Source organism: Neoarius graeffei, chromosome 22, assembly GCF_027579695.1.
Source record: "Neoarius graeffei isolate fNeoGra1 chromosome 22, fNeoGra1.pri, whole genome shotgun sequence".
Lineage (NCBI taxonomy): Eukaryota > Metazoa > Chordata > Actinopteri > Siluriformes > Ariidae > Neoarius > Neoarius graeffei.
Genome location: NC_083590.1, coordinates 29,807,184 through 29,828,435, shown reverse-complemented (window position 1 = coordinate 29,828,435; position 21,252 = coordinate 29,807,184). Strand labels below are relative to the sequence as shown.

At 40.2% G+C, this 21,252-nt stretch overlaps 1 protein-coding gene across 6 annotated transcripts in view; it reads right to left on the bottom strand.

The window, feature by feature from the left end:
* Nucleotides 1-21,252, bottom strand: part of phf14 (PHD finger protein 14) — a 284,756-nt gene that overhangs the window by 149,332 nt on the left and 114,172 nt on the right. For all 6 annotated transcript variants that reach the window (XM_060904723.1, XM_060904724.1, XM_060904725.1 and 3 more), the window contains 3 exons: nucleotides 9,203-9,349; nucleotides 7,940-8,210; nucleotides 2,091-2,197 (listed from right to left, as the gene is read on the bottom strand). In XM_060904723.1, coding sequence (XP_060760706.1) covers nucleotides 2,091-2,197; nucleotides 7,940-8,210; nucleotides 9,203-9,349 — 525 coding nt within the window. The remainder of the gene's footprint in view (nucleotides 1-2,090; nucleotides 2,198-7,939; nucleotides 8,211-9,202; nucleotides 9,350-21,252) is intronic.

Here is a 21,252-nt window from a genome sequence, read left to right as displayed (position 1 = left end):
TTTCCTCTGGGTGCTCCGGTTTCCCCCACAGTCCAAAGACATGCAGGTTAGGTTAACTGGTGACTCTAAATTGACCGTAGGTGTGAATGTGAGTGTGAATGGTTGTCTGTGTCTATGTGTCAGCCCTGTGATGGCCTGGCGACTTGTCCAGGGTGTACCCCGCCTTTCGCCCATAGTCAGCTGGGATAGGCTCCAGCTTGCCTGCGACCCTGTAGAAGGATAAAGCGGCTACAGATAATGAGATGAGATGCTTGTAGTACCTTCAGTTGTTTGTAAATTGCTCCTAAGGAGGACCTGGACTTGTGAAGGTCCACAATATATATATATATATATATATATATATATATATATATTTTTTTTTTTTTTTTTTCGAGGACTTGGCTGGGTTGCTTGGATTTTCTCATGGTATCAGTATCAAGGGCAGAAAGTTCTAAACCAGACCTGGGCATTTTACGGCCCACGGGCCGCATCCGGCCCTTTGGTTCATTCTGACCGGCCCGCGTAAGGTTAATGAGAAATTACAAAATAAACGTATTTTCTAATTTTACCTCATGCATGGACTGAATGTGCATTGCTTTTATTTTGAAGTTGTGTTCAACAAAAACGCAACGCGCGCGACATGAACATGACATGAAATCCCACGAAACCTAATCCTGCGATAACTACTTCTGTAATTTGTCCAGACCAACCACAAATGTGTACGTCATCCTTCAAACGGTCCAGCCAATCACATAGTGTGACGTCACCAGCAGGCGCCGGAGCCGATCTCCGGCGAAAAACACCAAATGAGGTGATTAGACTACAAATGTGGGCATCATTATTATAATATGATGTATCTTGCTTGATATTTGGAGTAGAAAGACAATATTGTGATGTCTTTATTGTGTTTTGGGGTGAATGTGACTGAAAAAAAATGGTACAAACGTTCACATTTTGTTAACCATTGCTTTGGGAAATTTGATTGAATAAATGACATTTTTTTGTAAGGCAACCTCGTTTTTTCCAGACTCTTACCAGTCTTAGCAGCTTGTAAAAACAGTGTTATTTACTGCTTTATATCAAGAAATACAATTAATATTATGCAGAATTTAGTTCAGCCTTTTGGTCCGGCCCGCCACAAAATTTTCTGTTTCTCATGTGGCCCCATGGAAAAAATAATTGCCCACCCCTGTTCTAAACGTAGGCCCTTTAACAGTGACAGGTGCATTCTCAATTAGATCCGAATTATGTAGCCAATCAGTAGCTTCTAAAAGTCATGACATCAACTTCTGGAATTTTCCACAGATTGTTTCAAGTCACACAGGTCGATGTATTAAAAAGATGAATAGCCCTGTGGAGCTAGAATAACCCCAGGTCCTTAAATCACATGCTGTATTGCCTGCTGCCTCATGCCTGTGAAGGAGAATGAACCGGAAAAATACCGCGTGCTAACGTTTACACGTGGGTACGGAAACGGCCGAAGTTTATCCTTATTATAATATTATAATGAGCGAGGCTTGCCTTTTCCCCCCGCTCTTTTCTGGCGCGTTTTGCCTCTGATGATGTCAGATACTTCCTTAAAACTGTCGTTTTCTGTCTCGATTTCGGAGTCTTCGTTCGATCTGCTGTGGCTCGCGACCTCTGACCCGCGCATGACCTCATGTGCCTTTTCTGAACTGGCTGCTTGGCGAGCGGTTTGTAAAACAGACTAGCACGTGGTTAGGAAATAAAATGTATTCAAACAAGATGATGGGTATCAGCTCAAACAATTCAGAAAGGGCGGTGGATTGAATGATTCCTGAACCAGCGCATCGACCTGTGTCGCTTTAAAGAGATTGTTAACTTGGCGGATGTAAATTTTTTGACCTGCTGGTGAAATAAACACGTCGTTTTAAAATAGCCTCCGATATGAACCTGCCAGAACTGACCTCCCAAAATCAATGTGTTGTGACCTGAAACGTGTGAAGTCGTGAAAAACTGAGATTGAATATCAGCACCATCGATGAACGGATACAATTTTGGTCTCAACTGTATAATTCTGACTGAAGTTATTAAACCGACTCTATGTTCTGGGTCTAAACCACATCATTCTTTCAAGACGTGTCTTTTACCTTGTTGTACTCTACGTGCAGTTTCTCCTGCTCGCTCTCCAGCTTGTCTTTCAGGTTCTTCTGCTCCAAGATGTTGTCCTGGATCTGGATCATCCTCATGTTCCGCTCTGAATACCAATGGACACACATGGATCAATACAGTGATGGTTATCTACTTACAATAAAGGAAAAAAAAATGCACATCAGGGGACACAGAAAGAGAGAGGGAGCAGAGGAAGAGAGAGCGCTGATGGAGGAGAGGCCTCCTGCTGAAGCCTAATCGAGTGTGTGCCCAAGGTTACATCGCACATCTGCTCTTAGCATCGCTTGTTTGGAGGGCGAGTTCCTCTCTGTGAGACGACACACTGAGTGGAATGCATATCTGGCACTCGCTCTGAGATTGTGCCCGCTGTTTTTCAGTGAGAGATGGGTGTTATGACTGTTATGTGATAGTATGCAGCAGATGCCAGTACATGTTTCAATACTTTTAAATTAGCAAAGCTGGAAAAATGTTGAATTTCGACTCAACAAACATCATTTCTTGAACAAACATCAGCACGATAATAAGACTGTCATGTTCTCTGATAAAATAGTTACCAAAGTTTTGGGGGTTTTTTTGATGATTTTTGAATAATCGAACACTTGTACTGTAAATCCCTGCACTTATCTAATAATTGTGGAAATTATTTCAGATTTTTATTCAATGATCTACACTCACTGGCCACTTTAATAGGAACTTGTTCATGATTCTCAGATTCCCGTTCTTGGCTGCAGGACTGGAACCCAATGTGCTCTGCTGTTGCATGCTGAGATGCTTTTCTACTCACCACGGTTGTAAAGAGTTGCTACGAGTTACTATATCCTTCCTGGCAGCTCCAACCAATCTGGCCATTTTCCTCTGACCTCTCTTATCAACAAGACATTTATTTCCACCCACAGAACTGTCGCTCACTCGATGTTTTTTTTTGTTTTTCGCACCATTCTGTCTGTGTAGAGACTGTTGTGTGTGAAAACCCCCAGGAGATCAGCAGTTTCTGAAATACTCAAACCAGTCCATCTGGCTCGAACCAACACCCATGCGACAGTGAAAGAAAGTCACACTTTGAGATCACAATTTTTCCCGTTCTGATGTTTGAACCTTGTGAACATTGATTTGTATCTGCGTGATTTGATGCATCGTGCTGCTGTCGAGGGATCGGCTGATTAGAGAGCTGCATAAAACTGAAGGTGGATGGGTGTTCTTAATAAAGTGGACGGTGGGTGTATTAATTACACGGTTACAAGATCAACATTACAATCTGACTGGTTAGAAGTTGTTGATTCGTTTTCTAGAACAGCACCTTGGACAGTAGTTCAGCATTAGCGTGCTCTTCATAATAAGTTATTGTTTCTATAGTAACACCTTACACGTGGATGTTCCATATAAACATTTATAAAACATGTAATTGCTGATACATCGCTGATAAAGCCTTAAGTAAGTCATAAACTTTCGTTCAGGTTTTTCAGCATGGGGAAGGCGTTAGGACGGCGGGCATGACGTTTTATGGTTTCTTCACGCAAGCTGATTTTTTTCTCGTCTTATTAACTTTGAGAAAGAAAGAAAGAAAGAAAGAAAGAAAGAAAGAAAGAAAGAAAGAAAGAAAGAAAGAGGGGCTGATGAGACAACAACCCTTTATAGCTTCTATAACACAAGTGATAAGAGGAACTAACTAGGTTCATAGCCATATAAATGGTTAAAAAGTACAGTATGTTGTTCTTTAACCCTCTGGGGTCAAGAGCTTCACCGGCGAAGCTCGGCAGGTTTAGAATGAGTAGGTCATGTATTTAGATTAATATCTTCACGAGTTTTTACCATACAAGCATGATAAACATACTGACAGAAACTTTATACTTTAGACTTTCCTGTGTGCCCACTGCCAAATAATATTACACCTTTTAAATTACTGAAATTAGAGTAAACATAAAACTTGTCACCTTCCTCAGTCACACCAGAGTCGGAGCACTGAGCGCCCACTTCCGCATTCATAAAAGACTGTTCACATGGTAACGCCACGATAATCACTTTCACTCTTTTGGTTTTGATTGGTTTCTCTTTCGCGGTGGGAACGCCCACCGTAAATAGGATAAAATGTCAGCCATAGTTTAGGCTACCTGTTTGGAGGTAAAACTTGTTGCGACATAGCACACATGACTGATGCTCAGGAGGTGCTTCGGATGAGTCAGGAAAGTGATTCAATTCAGGACAGTGATTCAATTTCAGCAGTTCACCGGATCTTGAGAACTGTGACACTGATGACGAGCGGTGTCATTCTGAACTTCGACTCGATCCAGCCGAAGATCAATTCGAGTAAGTGTAAATATTTCTTCTATTTCTTATGAGCAGATGGGTTGATATGTTCGTGCGCTGTCGTGCATACACAAGAAAAACGACTGAGCAATTTTTCCAGAGTTAAAAGTATTTTTTTTCCTCAAAAATAGTTAATTTTGAGTTTAGAGAGTAAAATCTGGAGTTGGAGTGGGAGCAAAATTACAGAGTAATTGTGTAACAGAGTTGGTTGTAGCTGTGAACTGAGTAAAATAGTCCAAGAGTTAATTTCAAGACCCACTGAATAGAGTCAAATACCACCACAAAGAGTAAAATATTAGCACTAAATTGATGAGAATCGACTCTGGACAAACAGCTCTATCAAAAGAATAACTTTTATTCTTTTTAGAGAGGGACCAACTGTTATCTGGCGTCGAGTAAAATTTTCTTCAATTTGAGTAAATTTTACTCCAGCAAATTTCCTGTGTAATTTTTGCGTGCTTCTTGAGTAAACAAAATGTGCACTGATGCTTGTTTGCTCTCTTTTCTTCTTCATCTTTTTCTGGCACCCTAATGATTTCGGCATGCTCTGATGCTGTTGTCAGTTTCGACAAATGTAAGCAGCATTTTCAAAGTCATTTGACTTTTTTGTATTCAGCACAAGTTCAGCTACAATAATATCTATGTAGTGTGTATATGTCATGATTGTATTTTAAAAGCAAAATACCAGATAACTGAAGCTGTTTGTAAAAAGCAGTTTTAGAACTGTGTTGGAATGGGTGAAAAAAACATGACCTTACCCATCGTGATGAACCGTTTTGATCACTTGACCCGATGGGATTCAGAGTTGGCAGTGGGAGGGGTCTTCACTCTTCTCATTGAATGGAATGGAATTTTTTACTCTTCTCATTGAATACACCTCCCACTCCCAAACCCTTTATCCCAAAACAACAGGACATAAATTTTTTTGATGGCCAATTAATTGTCCCAATCAATGGAGCAGATTTAAGTTTTTGTGCTTGATCCATCCTAAGGCTGAACAGAATCACCTCAAGTGATCAGAACGGTTCGTCACAATGGGTAAGGTCATGTTTTTTCACACATTCCAACACAGTTCTAAAACTGCTTTTTACAACATCTTCATTTATCTGTTACTTTTTTTAAAGTACAATCATGACATACATACCACATAAATATTATTGTAGCTGAACTTGTGCTGAATACAACAAAAAAAGTCATATGACTTTGAAAATACTGCTTAGATTTGTTGAACTTGACAAAATATCAGAGTGTGCCAGAAAATACCCTCAGACCCCAGGGGGTTACAGGAGAACTGAAGGCAATTTTTTTTTTTATCATCAAAATTCTATTTATCTCATCTTATTAAATATCGGAATGCATTTTTGATCGCTATTTTGTCACTGCTGTAGTAAGTTATGAGTGTTTGAAATATGCTCTGTAATATATCAGTCCATATGTCAAAGCAATGGCCGTAAACGAGATGCGTTGAGACCTGTGCAAGACATTGTAGGACGGAAGTAAAACGTACAGCGGAAATCAAAGTGACCGACATCTGCCAACGTTGTCAAAAGACGCGCACGCCCTCTTTCGAATGCTGACGTAATCAAGCTGGAAGTTTTGTTTGTTTTGATAGCAATCAGGAAAGTTTGAAAAAAGTCAGCAGTAATCGTCATTTAAACTCGTTTTTGTGCAATATTTCGTTTGGAAAACAGTTTTCAAAATGGTGGCACTGACACCTGGCTGACACTTCACGTTTCGAAGTTTCGCACAAGTCTCGTGAAGATTGCGCAGATAAGTGACGCCTGCCGTGGACCAAACGAACTAAATTCAACACGGCTAAAAACCAAATAGGTCAATAAGTATAATAATCGCGATTAGTTGCCAATACGAATCACGATATAAGGTTACTAAAACCGAAAACGTAATTGAATAACACGTTAATTAAAGTGCCATTCCACCATTGGATGTATTCTTTGGCATAAAATACAATATATTTTGACAACATATATAAATGGTATCACTAGATAGAGAAATCTTTTCGCTTCAAAATGATATATCAAACATAATTTTTTGACAACGACAAGTATATTAATTTTACGACCAAAGTCATCTACCCTTTTAATTTCCGCGCGTGATGTCATCGGCAGGTTCCCCTTCTTGTGTACCACGTGACGTGTGACGTGGCACATATTATCAGCAATGGCGGATAGAACGCGATAAAAATAATACCAATAAATCTAGCTAATACCAATAAATCTAGCTAACTGAAAGATTAACTCAATTTTTCGCAATTTTTTTGGCCCCCATATACGAGGAGAAATGACTCTCTCACTTTGGGGGTTTCCTGGTCTAAAAATAGACCGACACGTGGTACACAAGAAGGGGAACCTGCCGATGACATCACGTTTCACTACCGCGCGGAAATTAAAAGGGTAGGTGACTTTGGTCGCAAAATTAATATACTTGTCGTTGTCAAAAAATTATGTTTGATATATCATTTTGAAGCTAAAAGATTTCTCTGTCTAGTCATGTTGTCATAAAATATATTGTATTTTATGCCAAAGAATACATCCAATGGTGGAATGGCACTTTAAGAAATAAAGCAAGTTTAAAAATGACTTCAGTTCTTCTTTAATGAACACAAAATTGTAATCATTGGTAAATTGCTGTCTTAGGTGTAAAATGTTCTGGGATATGCCATTATTGGAAAACAACCAACTTTTTTTATTGTTTTACTCCTTACACAAGTAATTTCAGATAGATCTAATAATCAATTTATTTTTATTCTATCCACATTCACTGGATATGAGTAATCATGAGCTCTGATTGGCTGCTCTACTACTAGGATATCAGCTCATATACCATGAGTAGAGAAAAACAAAATGGTGGTGGGTGTTGTTGGACCAACCGAGGACGAAATAAAAACTAGTCGAAAACAAAACCCCAAAAAATACAAAAAAAAGCAACAAAATATTGAATAAAAGTATTTGATGGTAAGAACGTATCTTTTTATTTTTCAATAATTATTATTATCGCATTTTTCACAAATTGCTCCTGTCGTTTCACCAGTTTGTTTACATTCTAAGTGGAAATGATTTTGTCTGACGTTTTGTATAAAGTTTTTATCAAATTTGCAAAAAATAAAAATAAAAAGGCTCTGTTTCTCAAAATACAGTGAATATGGATAGAATAAAACAGTTATTCCACTCAATCTCATCGTACATGGCTTATAGACAACTTGGTGCTATGCGCCTCATCGGCTATCAGCTCATGTACGACTCGATTTCGTGGAATAACTGTTAAATGTATTGAGTCCTAATACAGTAATTTTAGAATAACTCCAACCAATTTCAAAGGATGGATAAAAGAATGCTAACAACACTGACCAATCAGATGCTGGTTCAATGACACAGCAAGTACGACACTATGATTCTATATTATTAATAATCAAATAATGTAGCAATTATATTATTATTATTATTATTATAATACTCTTGTAACCTTCCACAGTAAGTGATTTATTAATGTAGTAATTCTAACATACCGAGGTAGTAGTTGACGAAATCAGCGGTGAGTGCAGGCTGTTTGTGTTTACGGCGCCCGTCCAGGCTGGCGCTGGCATCTGCAGTGTCAGTGGCGAAGACGTCCGTGCTGATGCCCATGAGCTCAGCTTTACGCAGGAGCTTTCGCACGGCCGAGGCGCTGGAAGTGAGTGGACGCGGGAGCTTCTCGCGTGGCACCCACGCTTGAGGACGTGCATTCCGGGACACTTCTGCCTTCGCCCGGTACTGCTGCAGCCGTGCGCTGATCCTCGCCTGGCATCATGGAAAGAACAAAGTAAAAAAAAAAAATTAGATTTAAAAAAAAAAGTTTAATCTAAATTTTAGCATATTTAAATCCCCTTAGTGGTGTCTTATCTTCAGGCTATTCCTTCAGAGAAAATATAATTGAACACTACTGTAACATTGCTCTCTCTGATCCATGAGAGACAGAAAGAGCGAGAAAGAGAGAGAGAACGAGAGATGTGAGAGAGAAACAAGAGAGAGAGAGACAAAAGAGAGACAAGAGATGAGAGAGAGATCAGCGTTGAGGGAGAGAGAAACAAGAGCGAGACAAAAGAGAGACAAGAGAGAGAAATGAGAGACAAAAGAGAGACAAGAGAGATATGGACGAGAGAGTGAGAGAGTTGAGAGAGAAGAGAGAGAGACGAGAGAGAGACGAGAGAGACAGATGAGAGAGAAATGAGAGATCGAGAGAGAGATGAGAGAGACAGATGAGAGAGATATGAGAGGGAGAGAGACGAGAGAGGGAGAGAGAGAGAGACTGAGAGAGAGACAGAGACAGATGAGAGAGAGATGAGAGAGACAGATGAGAGAGATATGAGAGGGAGAGAGAGAGAGACAAGAGAGAGACAGATGGAGAGACGAGAGAGACAGATGAGAGAGATGAGAGATAGAGAGACAGACAGAGAGAGAGAGTGAGACTGATGAGAGAGACAGAGAGAGATGAGAGAGGCTGAGAGAGAGAGAGAGAAACAAAAGAGAGAGAGGTCCCTGAACTTGCACAATCTTAAAGAAGTAAATACAGTATCACAGTCTTCATGATCATGCAAAAAAAAAAAAAAAACAGTGGAGGATATATATTTGCTTAAAAAAAGAAAAAAAAATTAACTATCAAAAAGATATGTGTATAATTACAGAAGCTCCCCAGTGTATCTACAGTCTGTACAGACGGAGACAGGCGTCGTCCCAAAAAAATCCTCAAGAACCAGCACTTTAAAGGAATAAAAGACAAAGCACTAGAAGACCTGAGCTTCAGGAGTGAGCTGCTTCTCTCTCTCATGCAGGGACACTTTGCAGTAGGACTGAAGCGCCAGGTAGTTCTTCCTCTTCCACTTCCTGTCAAAGCGGTCAGCGTGTTGCTTACAGTAGGCGAAGAACGGGTCGGCTATGTCCTAGGGACAAGTGAGGGGGGGAAAAAAAAGAGAGCGGACTTTTATACAATTAGTCAGTCAGTGAGAAAGTTGGATTTTTGTGAATAAAGTTCCGTTTACGTTTTAAACAGGAAGCCATGGCCTAATGGTCAGAGAAGCAGCTTTGCATGTACTATAAAATATGGAACAGATATGGAATTACAGTGGGGCAAAAAAGTATTTAGTCAGTCACCAATTGTGCAAATTCTCCCACTTAAAAAGACGAGAGAGGCCTGTAATTTTCATCATAGGTACACTTCAACAATGAGAGACAGAATGAGAAAAAAAAATCCAGAAAATAATATTGTCTGATTTTTAAAGAATTTATTTGCAAATTATGGTGGAAAATAAGTATTTGGTCAATAACAAAAGTTCATCTCAATACTTTGTTAAATACCCTTTGTTGGCAATGACAGAGGTCAAACGTTTTCTGTAAGTCTTCACAAGGTTTTCACACACTGTTGCTGGTATTTTGGCCCAGTCCTCTATGCAGATCTCCTCTAGAGCAGTGATGTTTTGGGGCTGTCGCTGGGCAACACGGACTTTCAACTCCCTCCAAAGATTTTCTATGGGGTTGAGATCTGGAGACTGGCTAGGCCACTCCAGGACCTTGAAATGCTTCTTACGAAGCCACTCCTTCGTTGCCCGGGCGGTGTGGTTGGGATCATTGTCATGCTGAAAGACCCAGCCACGTTTCATCTTCAATGCCCTTGCTGATGGAAGGAGGTTTTCACTCAAAATCTCACGATACATGGCCCCATTCATTCTTTCCTTTACACGGATCAGCCGTCCTGGTCCCTTTGCAGAAAAACAGCCCCAAAGCATGATGTTTCCACCCCCATGCTTCACAGTAGGTATGGTGTTCTTTGGATGAAACTCAGCATTCTTTCTCCTCCAAACACGACAAGTTGAGTTTTTACCAAAAAGTTCTATTTTGGTTTCATCTGACCATATGACATTCTCCCAATCCTCTTCTGGATCATCCAAATGCTCTCTAGCAAACTTCAGACGGGCCTGGACATGTACTGGCTTAAGCAGGGGGGCACGTCTGGCACTGCAGGATTTGAGTCCCTGGCGGCGTAGTGTGTTACTGACGGTAGCCTTTGTTACTTTGGTCCCAGCTCTCTGCAGGTCATTCACTAGGTCCCCCCGTGTGGTTCTGGGATTTTTGCTCACCATTCTTGTGATCATTTTGACCCCACGGGGTGAGAGCTTGCATGGAGCCCCAGATCGAGGGAGATTATCAGTGGTCTTGTATGTCTTCCATTTTCTAATAATTGCTCCCACAGTTGATTTCTTCACACCAAGCTGCTTACCTATTGCAGATTCAGTCTTCCCAGCTGTCCTTTGACAGCTCTTTGGTCTTGGCCGTAGTGGAGTTTGGAGTGTGACTGTTTGAGGTTGTGGACAGGTGTCTTTTATACTGATAACGAGTTCAAACAGGTGCCATTAATACAGGTAACGAGTGGAGGACAGAGGAGCCTCTTAAAGAAGTTGTTACAGGTCTGTGAGAGCCAGAAATCTTGCTTGTTTGTAGGTGACCAAATACTTATTTTACCGAGGAATTTACCAATTAATTCATTAAAAATCCTACAATGTGATTTCCTGGATTCTTTCCCCCCATTCTGTCTCTCATAGTTGAAGTGTACCTATGATGAAAATTACAGGCCTCTCTCATCTTTTTAAATGGGAGAACTTGCACAACTGGTGGCTGACTAAATACTTTTTTGCCCCACTGTTTGTGGTAAACAAAAAAAGTGTTAAAAAAACCAAAATGCTTCATATTTTAGATTCTTCAGCGTAGCCAGCGTTTACCTTGATGACGCTTTGCACACTATTGGCGTTATCTTAACCAGCTTCATGAGGTCGTCACCTGGAACGCTTTTCAATTAACAGTTGCCTCGTCAAAAGTTAATTAGTGCAATTTCTTGCCTTCTTAATGCGTTTGAGATCAAACAGTAAACAGCAAATAATAAACATACAGTAAATAGCCCTATTCAACACCACAACTGTAGTAATCCATACCGTATTGTCAAGAACCGCTCGACTAAGTAAAGAGAAGTGACATCCATCATTACTTTTAACCCTTTCATCACTGCAGACTGTTATGACGGTCTCAGTGCAAGACGGAAAGAATCCCTGTGTATTCTGTATGCCGATTGGTCGAGGAGTCAGATTTCCCAGGAATTCCGACGACATAATTTAACATAAGATAACGCATTGCTGTTTTATGTTAATTTGGTTTACGCTTCTGTTTTTCGGTACATATTAGTGGATAAAACACAAATTTATCTGTGTTCAGTTTACTGTCATAAGGGTTACATATTCTTGAAGTAGAGTTCTTCTAGTTTCCAACACCACCAAATACACCACTATGGCACACACTCTCCAGTTCACTATATTCCCTTTTAAAATTGTGTCCTGGTTTATACTGAATTTATCACAAAGTTATTTAGTGTTAATGGTATTTCTTATATAAAGTTATATCGTGCTGAAAGAGTTAATTAACAAAAATCAAGAAAAAACACCAAATTAGAAGGTGCGTCCAAACTTCTGACTGGTACTGTAGCTACATACAGACATAAATAAAGTAAGCAAATGAGTTCAGTAAATCAGGAAGTAAAGATATTTAAATAAGTGAGGAAATACGTAAACAAGGACGCAAATATGTCAATAATTAAGTAAATAAGCACATCGCTGAATAAATGTGGAAGGAAATCAAAGTACCAGTAAATATGCAAATTAATAAATAAGTAAGCAAACAAGTTATTAAGCAATTAAGTAAATTTCCTTGCATACATATACACATACAGTACTGTACGAAAGTCTTGGGGACATGTAAAGAAATGCTGTCGACCAAAAATGGCTTGAAAAATAATGAAATGAAATGTTTCAACATTAAAATAAATACTATAAACAGGAAGCAGTAAGCCCTAATAAATGAAACAAAGTCTTCGGTGTGAGACGACCCTTTGCTTTAAAATAAATAGTCTGAGGTACAATGAGTGCAGTTTTATGCGGAAATGAGCTGTAGGTTTTACTGAGCATCTTCCAGAACCAGACACAGTTCTTCTGGACACTTTGACTGTCACACTCGCTTCTTCATTTTGCACCGAAACCCAGCAGCCTTCATTATGTTTTCTTTTTTAATCTGAAAAGTGCTCTTTTATGCTCAGGTACAAACTTTTTTCTCCATCCATCCATCCATCCATCCATCCATCCATCTTCTACCACTTATCCGGATCCGGGTCGCAGGGGTAGCAGCCTAAGCAGAGCAGCCCAGACTTCTCTCTCCTCGGCCACCTCCACCAGCTATTCTAGGGGAATATCGAGGCGTTCCCAGGCCAGCCGAGAGATGTAATCTCTGCAGCATCTCCTGGGTCTGCCCCGGGGTCTCCTCCCAGTGGGGCATGCCCAGAGAACCTCCCTTGGGAGGCGCCCAGGCTTTTTTCTGGAACAAACTTTTTTCTGTAACATTTAATTTTGTGCTGGAAAACGAACATGTAGAACTCTACACACACACACACACACACACACACACACGCATACACACAGTGGTGCTTGAAAGTTTGTGAACCCTTTAGAATTTTCTATATTTCTGCATAAATATGACCTCAAACTTCATCAGATTTTCACACAAGTCCTAAAAGTAGATAAAGGGAACCCAGTTAAACAAATGAGACAAAAATATTATACTTGGTCATTTATTTATTGAGGAAAATGATCCAATATTACATATCTGTGAGTGGCAAAAGTATGTGAACCTCTAGGATTAGCAGTTAATTTGAAGGTGAAATTAGAGTCAGGTGTTTTCAATCAATGGGATGACAGTCAGGTGTGAGTGGGCACCCTGTTTTATTTAAAGAACAGGGATCTAGCAAAGTCTGATCTTCACAACACAGGTTTGTGGAAATGTATCATGGCACGAACAAAGGAGATTTCTGAGGACCTCAGAAAAAGCGTTGTTGATGCTCATCAGGCTGGAAAAGGTTACAAAACCATCTCTAAAGAGTTTGGACTCCAACAATCCACAGTCAGACAGATTGTGTACAAATGGAGGAAATTCAAGACCATTGTTACCCTCCCCAGGAGTGGTCGACCAACAAAGATCACTCCAAGAGCAAGGCGTGTAATAGTCGGCGAGGTCACAAAGGACCCCAGGGTAACTTCTAAGCAACTGAAGGCCTCTCTCACATTGGCTAATGCTAATGTTCATGAGTCCACCATCAGGAGAACACTGAACAACAATGGTGTGCATGGCAAGGTTGCAAGGAGAAAGCCACTGCTCTCCAAAAAGAACATTGCTGCTCATCTGCAGTTTGCTAAAGATCACGTGGACAAGCCAGAAGGCTATTAGAAAAATGTTTTGTGGATGGATGAGACCAAAATGGAACTTTTTAGTTTAATTGAGAAGCGTTATGTTTGGAGAAAGGAAAACACTGCATTCCAGCATGAGAACCTTATCCCATCTGTGAAACATGGTGGTGGTAGTATCATGGTTTGGGCCTGTTTTGCTGCATCTGGGCCAGGACGGCTTGCCATCATTGATGGAACATTGAATTCTGAATTATACCAGTGAATTCTAAAGGAAAATGTCAGGACATCTGTCCATGAACTGAATCTCAAGAGAAGGTGGGTCATGCAGCAAGACAACGACCCTAAGCACACAAGTCGTTCTACCAAAGAACGGTTAAAGAAGAATAAAGTTAATGTTTTGGAATGGCCAAGTCAAAGTCCTGACCTTAATCCAATCGAAATGTTGTGGAAGGACCTGAAGCGAGCAGTTCATGAAAATCTGATGATGTTTTAAGTCATATTTATGCAGAAATATAGAAAATTCTAAAGGGTTCACAAACTTTCAAACACCACTGTAATTTAAAATTGATAAAGTTATACATGTGGTATTTTGGGATAATAATATTTAATATTTATTTTATTATGTTTCCTGAAAGCTGCTGCTGTGGTAAGAAATATAATTTATTTTTATTGGATGTAATCATTCCTGCAGAGAGAGATTCATATTTCTTCAACTTGGTAAAATAGCATGCTTAACATGCGACACTTACTTATAACTTCTTCCGTTATCGCCCGTTGGCGGTCGCCGTTACTGACATTTATTTACTGTATATCAGGATTTTTAAACATGAATCAGCCTCAGAGATGCACAGAAACTTCAGCACTGATTCCATAATGTCCATGCAGACTTAAGCTACAAGATTCATATGCTTTTAGAAAGCGATGACTTACACAATTGTTTGGATATTTGAGAAAAAACATCAACTTCTTTGAGCGTTTGCGTCACTTGTTGACATTCCGCACGCTGGATCCGCTATGTTTCTAGCGCAGAGTGAGGGCTAATAAATTCACGACGCATAGTTTCGCATGAGATTATTTTACTTCCTATATATATTTTTTAAATAGACAATCTAACGCAGATAATTACATTTTATCTCTTATTTAATTGCTAATTTTTTTTACTTATACATTACATTTTTTCCAGTCTACTGATACATTTAATAATAATAATAATAATAATAATAATAATAATAATAAGAGGAAGAAGAAGTTCAATTTATATAGCGCCTTTCACAAAACCCAAGGTTGCTTTACAGTTATAAATAAATAAATAAATAAAATAAGTCAGTCCACCAAATAGAACGCCAGGATGTCATTCCAATGGAATGGCAGCCACAGTCCCACCAAAAGGCACACAAAAACAAGTCCCACACCGCCAGCACAGCCGCTGCGATGCTGATGGCACCATCACCCAAAACACCACGTCATGGATCCACAAAGCGAGCACAGAAGCACCGCCACGCAAAGCGCTGGCATGTCCCAAACCGCCAGCATAGCCGCTGCGACACCATCACTTAAAACACCACGCCATGGATCCACAAAGCGAGCACAGACGCACCGCCACGCAGAGCGCTGGCATGTCCCAAACTGCCTGCACAGCCGCCGCGATGCCACCGAGCAGCATCGCTCGGAACACCACGCCAAGCATTAAAGCACAGAGCGCTGGGCAACCACGATGTTAAAATGAGCAACAAGCTCACTGCAGTCCATAGCGAGGAGCACAGGCATCACCCACAGCGAACCAAGGCCTGGAAGGAACTGACACCCAGAACTGGGTCCAGAGCTACACCACAACTGGTGGACAAAAACACTCAAACAAAAACAAACATCAAACTACACAAACAAACAAAAATAAATACATAAAATAAAAAAGAGAGAGGGCGGTACGGTGGTATAGTGGTTAGCACTGTCGCCTCACAGCAAGAAGGTCCTGGGTTCGAGCCCCGGGGCCGGCGAGGGCCTTTCTGTGCGGAGTTTGCATGTTCTCCCCGTGTCCGCGTGGGTTTCCTCCGGGTGCTCCGGTTTCCCCCACAGTCCAAAGACATGCAGGTTAGGTTAACTGGTGACTCTAAATTGACCGTAGGTGTGAATGTGAGTGTGAATGGTTGTCTGTGTCTATTGCCGCTTTTCCACTACAAACGCGGCTGAGCCGTGCCGTGCTGAGGTGGGCTGAGTCGAGCTGAGTGGGGCTGTTGGAGTTGCATTTCGACTACAACCGCGCTGAACCGTGCTGGCTGGAAGTGGGTGGACACATTGGGTGGAGTTAGCGAAAGTGGGTGGACGTCAGGTGATGTCGTTAAGCAGCGCAAACAGTGACATCAGTGACCTTTTAAGCGGTAGTCTCACGACCCGGATAGTAAACAATAAACATGAAGTTGTTAGTGTTGCTGGTCTTGGTGCTGTGGCTTGTTGTCACCGACAACGCCAACAGATACTGGCAAGAGCGTATAGATGAGGCGAGGCGCATAAGGCTTCAGAAATTCTCGTAATTCGTAATTCTCCTTCTTCCGGGTTTGCGGTGTTTACAGATCCCAGCGTGCTCGCGGGGCGTGTGTGGGCATGTGAGGACACTCCTCCTCACCAATCAGTGCACAGGGGAGTGTCTGCTCACGCCCCCAGCCTCACTCGGCTCGGTTTGGCTCGCTTCAGCCCCACTCCAAAACCGTGCGAGTTTTAGGGGCTAAGCAGAGCTGAAGCGAGCTGAGTCGTGCTGTTTTTTGCTAGTCGAAACGCGAGCCGTGTCGGGCTGAAGTGAGCTGAAGTGAGCTGAAAAAGGGTAGTGGAAAAGGGCCATTAGTGTCAGCCCTGTGATGACCTGGCGACTTGTCCAGGGTGTACCCCGCCTTTCGCCCCTAGTCAGCTGGGATAGGCTCCAGCTTGCCTGCGACCCTGTAGAACAGGATAAAGCGGCTAGAGATAATGAGATGAGATGGAAAAAAAGAGAGAGATAATAAAATAAAAAAGCTTATTCATTCATTAATTCATTCATTCACCAATTTGTTTATTTTCTTACCTTATTTACTTAGCTATTCATTTACTGTTAAAACCTTGCATGAAAATGAACTAACCTATTCACCATTTGTTTATTTTTGAATTTCATGCAAATACTACTCATTTACGTTTTCGGAAATAATCCTAATTTACAGTATTACTTTTACTGAACTGCCATTCATTGATGAACGACACCACCGGTTGTCACAGCGTGCACTCAGACTGAGGACAGAGGACACGCCTGCACACGTAACCTTATAAGCAAGCTATACGAATACGTCAGTCTTCACTAAGCTCGCTTTCTAATCATATCTGCAGACTGACTTGAAGGGCACGGAGAAGCGTGTAATGCAGGGCTACGAATTTTAAAAGCACAATCTCCAACATTTGAAGTATGATGTGTCCTGTCCCGTTCCCAGATATTGTTCCAACAGGACTATTCCTCCAGATTTCATTTTGCGTCCTCCAATTCTGCCATGCCTGATAATTCTAACGTATAGTTTCATTACTGGGCGTGAGATAGGAATATCTCGGCCGTCCTAGCGCTCGTGGTAATGACGTCCTGAGTTCCAGACTGGCGTCTGCGCCTGTGCAGATAACTGGTGACGAATACTCGATGACAACAGGCCTGTAAATTTCCTCACTTTAAAGGCTCAGGGCTTTTTAGTGCGAAGTCGAACTTGTGAGCTGCACACAGTGAGCACGAAGGAACTATCAGAGAAGAGGACAGGCTGATTCATGTCCTAGCTTATGGACAGCGGACTTTTTTGTTCTCGGCAATTACACACACACACACACACACACACACAAACACTCCCTTGAGCTTGCAGGAAGAGCTGCCATTTTGTAGCAGCGCGTTCCTGGGGAATCGTTTAAGCTTAAGGCATTTTGCCGGATGCTATCAGCATGCTTACCTTTTGATACGGGGCCCTTTTGCACAGCTGACTGGATTAAGTGGAATGTGGCAAGTGGGCACTTTGCCCAAGTGTTTATCAGCACAGGGCGTCACCTTTAACACCTTTAACACCTCGAAGATATTTCAGCCGAGCGGTTGATGGGCTGTGGCTATACTCGGCTTGTATTTTTAGTTCCTTGATCCTTTATCAGATCTATTTTGGTTCCAAGTAGAATATCAACGAGGTACGAGGGCTGAGCGAGGATGCTTTATTAACCAGAAGCTAGTACTGTACATGGCTTACTAATTAAGGAATAAAACAACAATGCCATTTAAAAAAAGGTACAAAAAAATATTTTTAAATAAGTATATTGAAGAGGAAGTATGTTAATGGAGGATGATGAGGGATAAATAGAATAGGGTTGATTGTTATATTAGAACTAACTTAGTATATGGTATATATTTATGGGATAGATATCTTCATATTTACAGGGATAGGTATGTAGTAGATATTTATTTTTGTAATTATATAATTATATAGATATTTATGAAGTGTATATATGGTATAAAGTATATATATATATTTTTGTAATTATATATTTATATAGATATTTATGAAGTGTATATATGGAATGAAGTATACATTTAATTTTGTAATTAAATATTTATATAGATATTTATGAAGTGTATGTGTATGTATGTATATGTGTATGTGTGTAAATATATATATGTGTGTGTATATATATATGTATGTATATGTATATATATATATATATATATATATATATATATGTATACGTGTGTGTATATATATACACGTGTGTGTGTGTGTGTGTGTGTGTGTGTGTATATATATATATATATATATATATATATATGTATGTATGTGTATATATGTATATATATGGATATGGTATGTAGTATATATTTTTGTAATTATATATTTATATGGATAATCATGAAGTGTATATATGGTATATTTTTATAGGTGTATTAATGTAGTTTGGATTTCGGGGTAGTTAAAAAGGGGTGGGAAATAAAAAAAAAAGTATTGTACTTCTTCCCACTCCTTTTTCGAACAATGTGCGGTGTACTGTAATGTCTTAGCTCTTTATGTTATTTTATTTATTCTTTTTTTGTCACTTTTTTCATTTTCTTTCTTTTGTATGTACAAATAGTGACATACATTTTTATACATGTTCGAAATAAATAAATTCATTCAAATAAAATAAATTCATTCATTTTAGGAACCTAATCAATCATGCATGCACAGTTACTCTTACCTTCCCGAAACACGAGGGGAAAATGTGAATTTTACTGCATTTAATCTAAACCTTACATTTAGTCGTGTAGTACGGACGCCGAGAGAGGCCCTTCATATAATCCTTTTTTTTTTTTATTCACCTTGTTATCCCGAGATAACGACATAATTAATTCAGGATCTCGAGAAAACAACACAGCTAATTCGAGATCTCGAGAAAACAAAACCGTTATTTCATGATCTCGAGTGAACAGCTGAGAAATGGTTCATTCAGGTGCGCCAAGACACTTGTGATATGCTGACTTTGGGGCTATTTCTCATTCTGTATAGACGCAACTTTGGTCATTAGAATGTCTGGAATAATCGATCACCTAATAAGGCAATATTCTGATCAGGGGTTGACACAGGGAGAGATTGCATTAAGGGGGCGCAGCTCTGCTCGAAATCTCAGCTGTCTTCTCGAGATAATGAAATAATTGTCTTGTTTTCTCGAGATCACGGAATAATTGTTTTGTTTTCTCGAGATCTCGAATTAGTTGTGTTGTTTTCTCGAGATCCTGAATTAATTACGTCGTTATCTCAGGATAACAAGGTGAATAAAAAAAAAGATTATATGAAGGGCCTCTCTCGGCTTCCGTAGTGTAGTCACCTTTACTGAACATTTTTAATTCATTAAATATAAGAGTAACTTTAAGATCCTTTATATTTATTCTTAAAAAGTAATACATTTAGAGCTTAAATATAGTACATAAATTTAAGCATTCTTTTTAAGAGCATTTCGTTATCTTTAATAACCAGGCTTGCAGTGTTCAAGTCCAGGACTCGTACATTAACTGCGTTCGGACTCGTAAACTGTATATACGAGGACTCGGATTTTTTTCTTTATTTTTTGTAGCATGCCATAATAATTTGGGATAAGATGTTTATATTTATATCTACATTAATTAACGGCGCATGGAGAGAACGCCGCTAGGATTGTCCGCTTTGCTTATACAGGTTTCTCGTGCAGTGGGAAAAAATGCACTGCTATGTGTTCCATATGTAGAAGAACTATCGAAGAGACGACGGGGACAACCTCGAACTTCAATCGTCATTTGGTAAGACTCCACTCAGAGAAATAAGTGACACGCTATGTTCATTGCTCTGTTGATAGTGGGCGGGGCTTGCTGAGTGATGAACTAGCTAGTGTTAACCCTCTCTCATGTTATTTGCCCTGTTGATAATGGGCGGGGCTTGCTGAGCAATGAATAAGCTTTTTAGCTGTAGCCTGTGAGCTAAAACGGGGCGGTCGAGCAGGAACGTTAGTCCAACATGGTAGCAGAGACGCTTTCACATAAAGGCAGCAACAGCCACCGTCAAACGATGCGGGTGGAGTCTTGTTCTCGGACTAGACTCAAAATTTTCTTTAATGACTCGGACTTAAACACTGGAGACTCGAGACTGGACTTGGACTCGAGGTTTAGTGATTCGACTACAAGACTGTTAAGAAGTCATGGAAAGTCACTTAAGGGCCTGGTCCCACAACACCGATAACTATAACTATACCTACACTACCATTCAAAAGTTTGGGGTCACCCAGACAATTTTGTGTTTTCCATGAAAAGTCACACTTTTATTTCCCACCATAAGTTGTAAAATGAATAGAAAATATAGTCGAGACATTTTTCTGGCCATTTTGAGCATTTAATCGACCCCACAAATGTGATGCTCCAGAAACTCAATCTGCTCAAAGGAAGGTCAGTTTTATAGCTTCTCTAAAGAGCTCAACTGTTTTCAGCTGTGCTAACATGATTGTACAAGGGTTTTCTAATCCTCCATTAGCCTTCTGAGGCAATGAGCAAACACATTGTACCATTAGAACACTGGAGTGAGAGTTGCTGGAAATGGGCCTCTATACACCTATGGAGATATTGCACCAAAAACCAGACATTTGCAGCTAGAATAGTCATTTACCACATTAGCAATGGATAGAGTGGATTTCTGATTAGTTTAAAGTGATCTTCATTGAAAAGAACAGTGCTTTTCTTTCAAAAATAAGGACATTTCAAAGTGACCCCAAACTTTTGAACGGTAGTGTATAACTACAGCTCTGACTGTCCCTCTGCCTGAATTTAGTTCTAGTCTGGAGCAGAAACACCACAACTATAATCCCGACTATACAGTAATATCGCTTGGTCCTGACACTCAGGGAAATAAATGCATGCAATTTAGGAATAGTCCTGGAAATTTTTTCCAAGTACAGTAGTAGCACATTATTCCGGGTCATACTGTACAGCCTGGACTCCAAAACAACCCATGCACACACTCCAGTGGTTGACATAATATGGATTGGTCATGGATTACGGAAATATAATATAAAAAAGGATACAAAATACAGAGTGG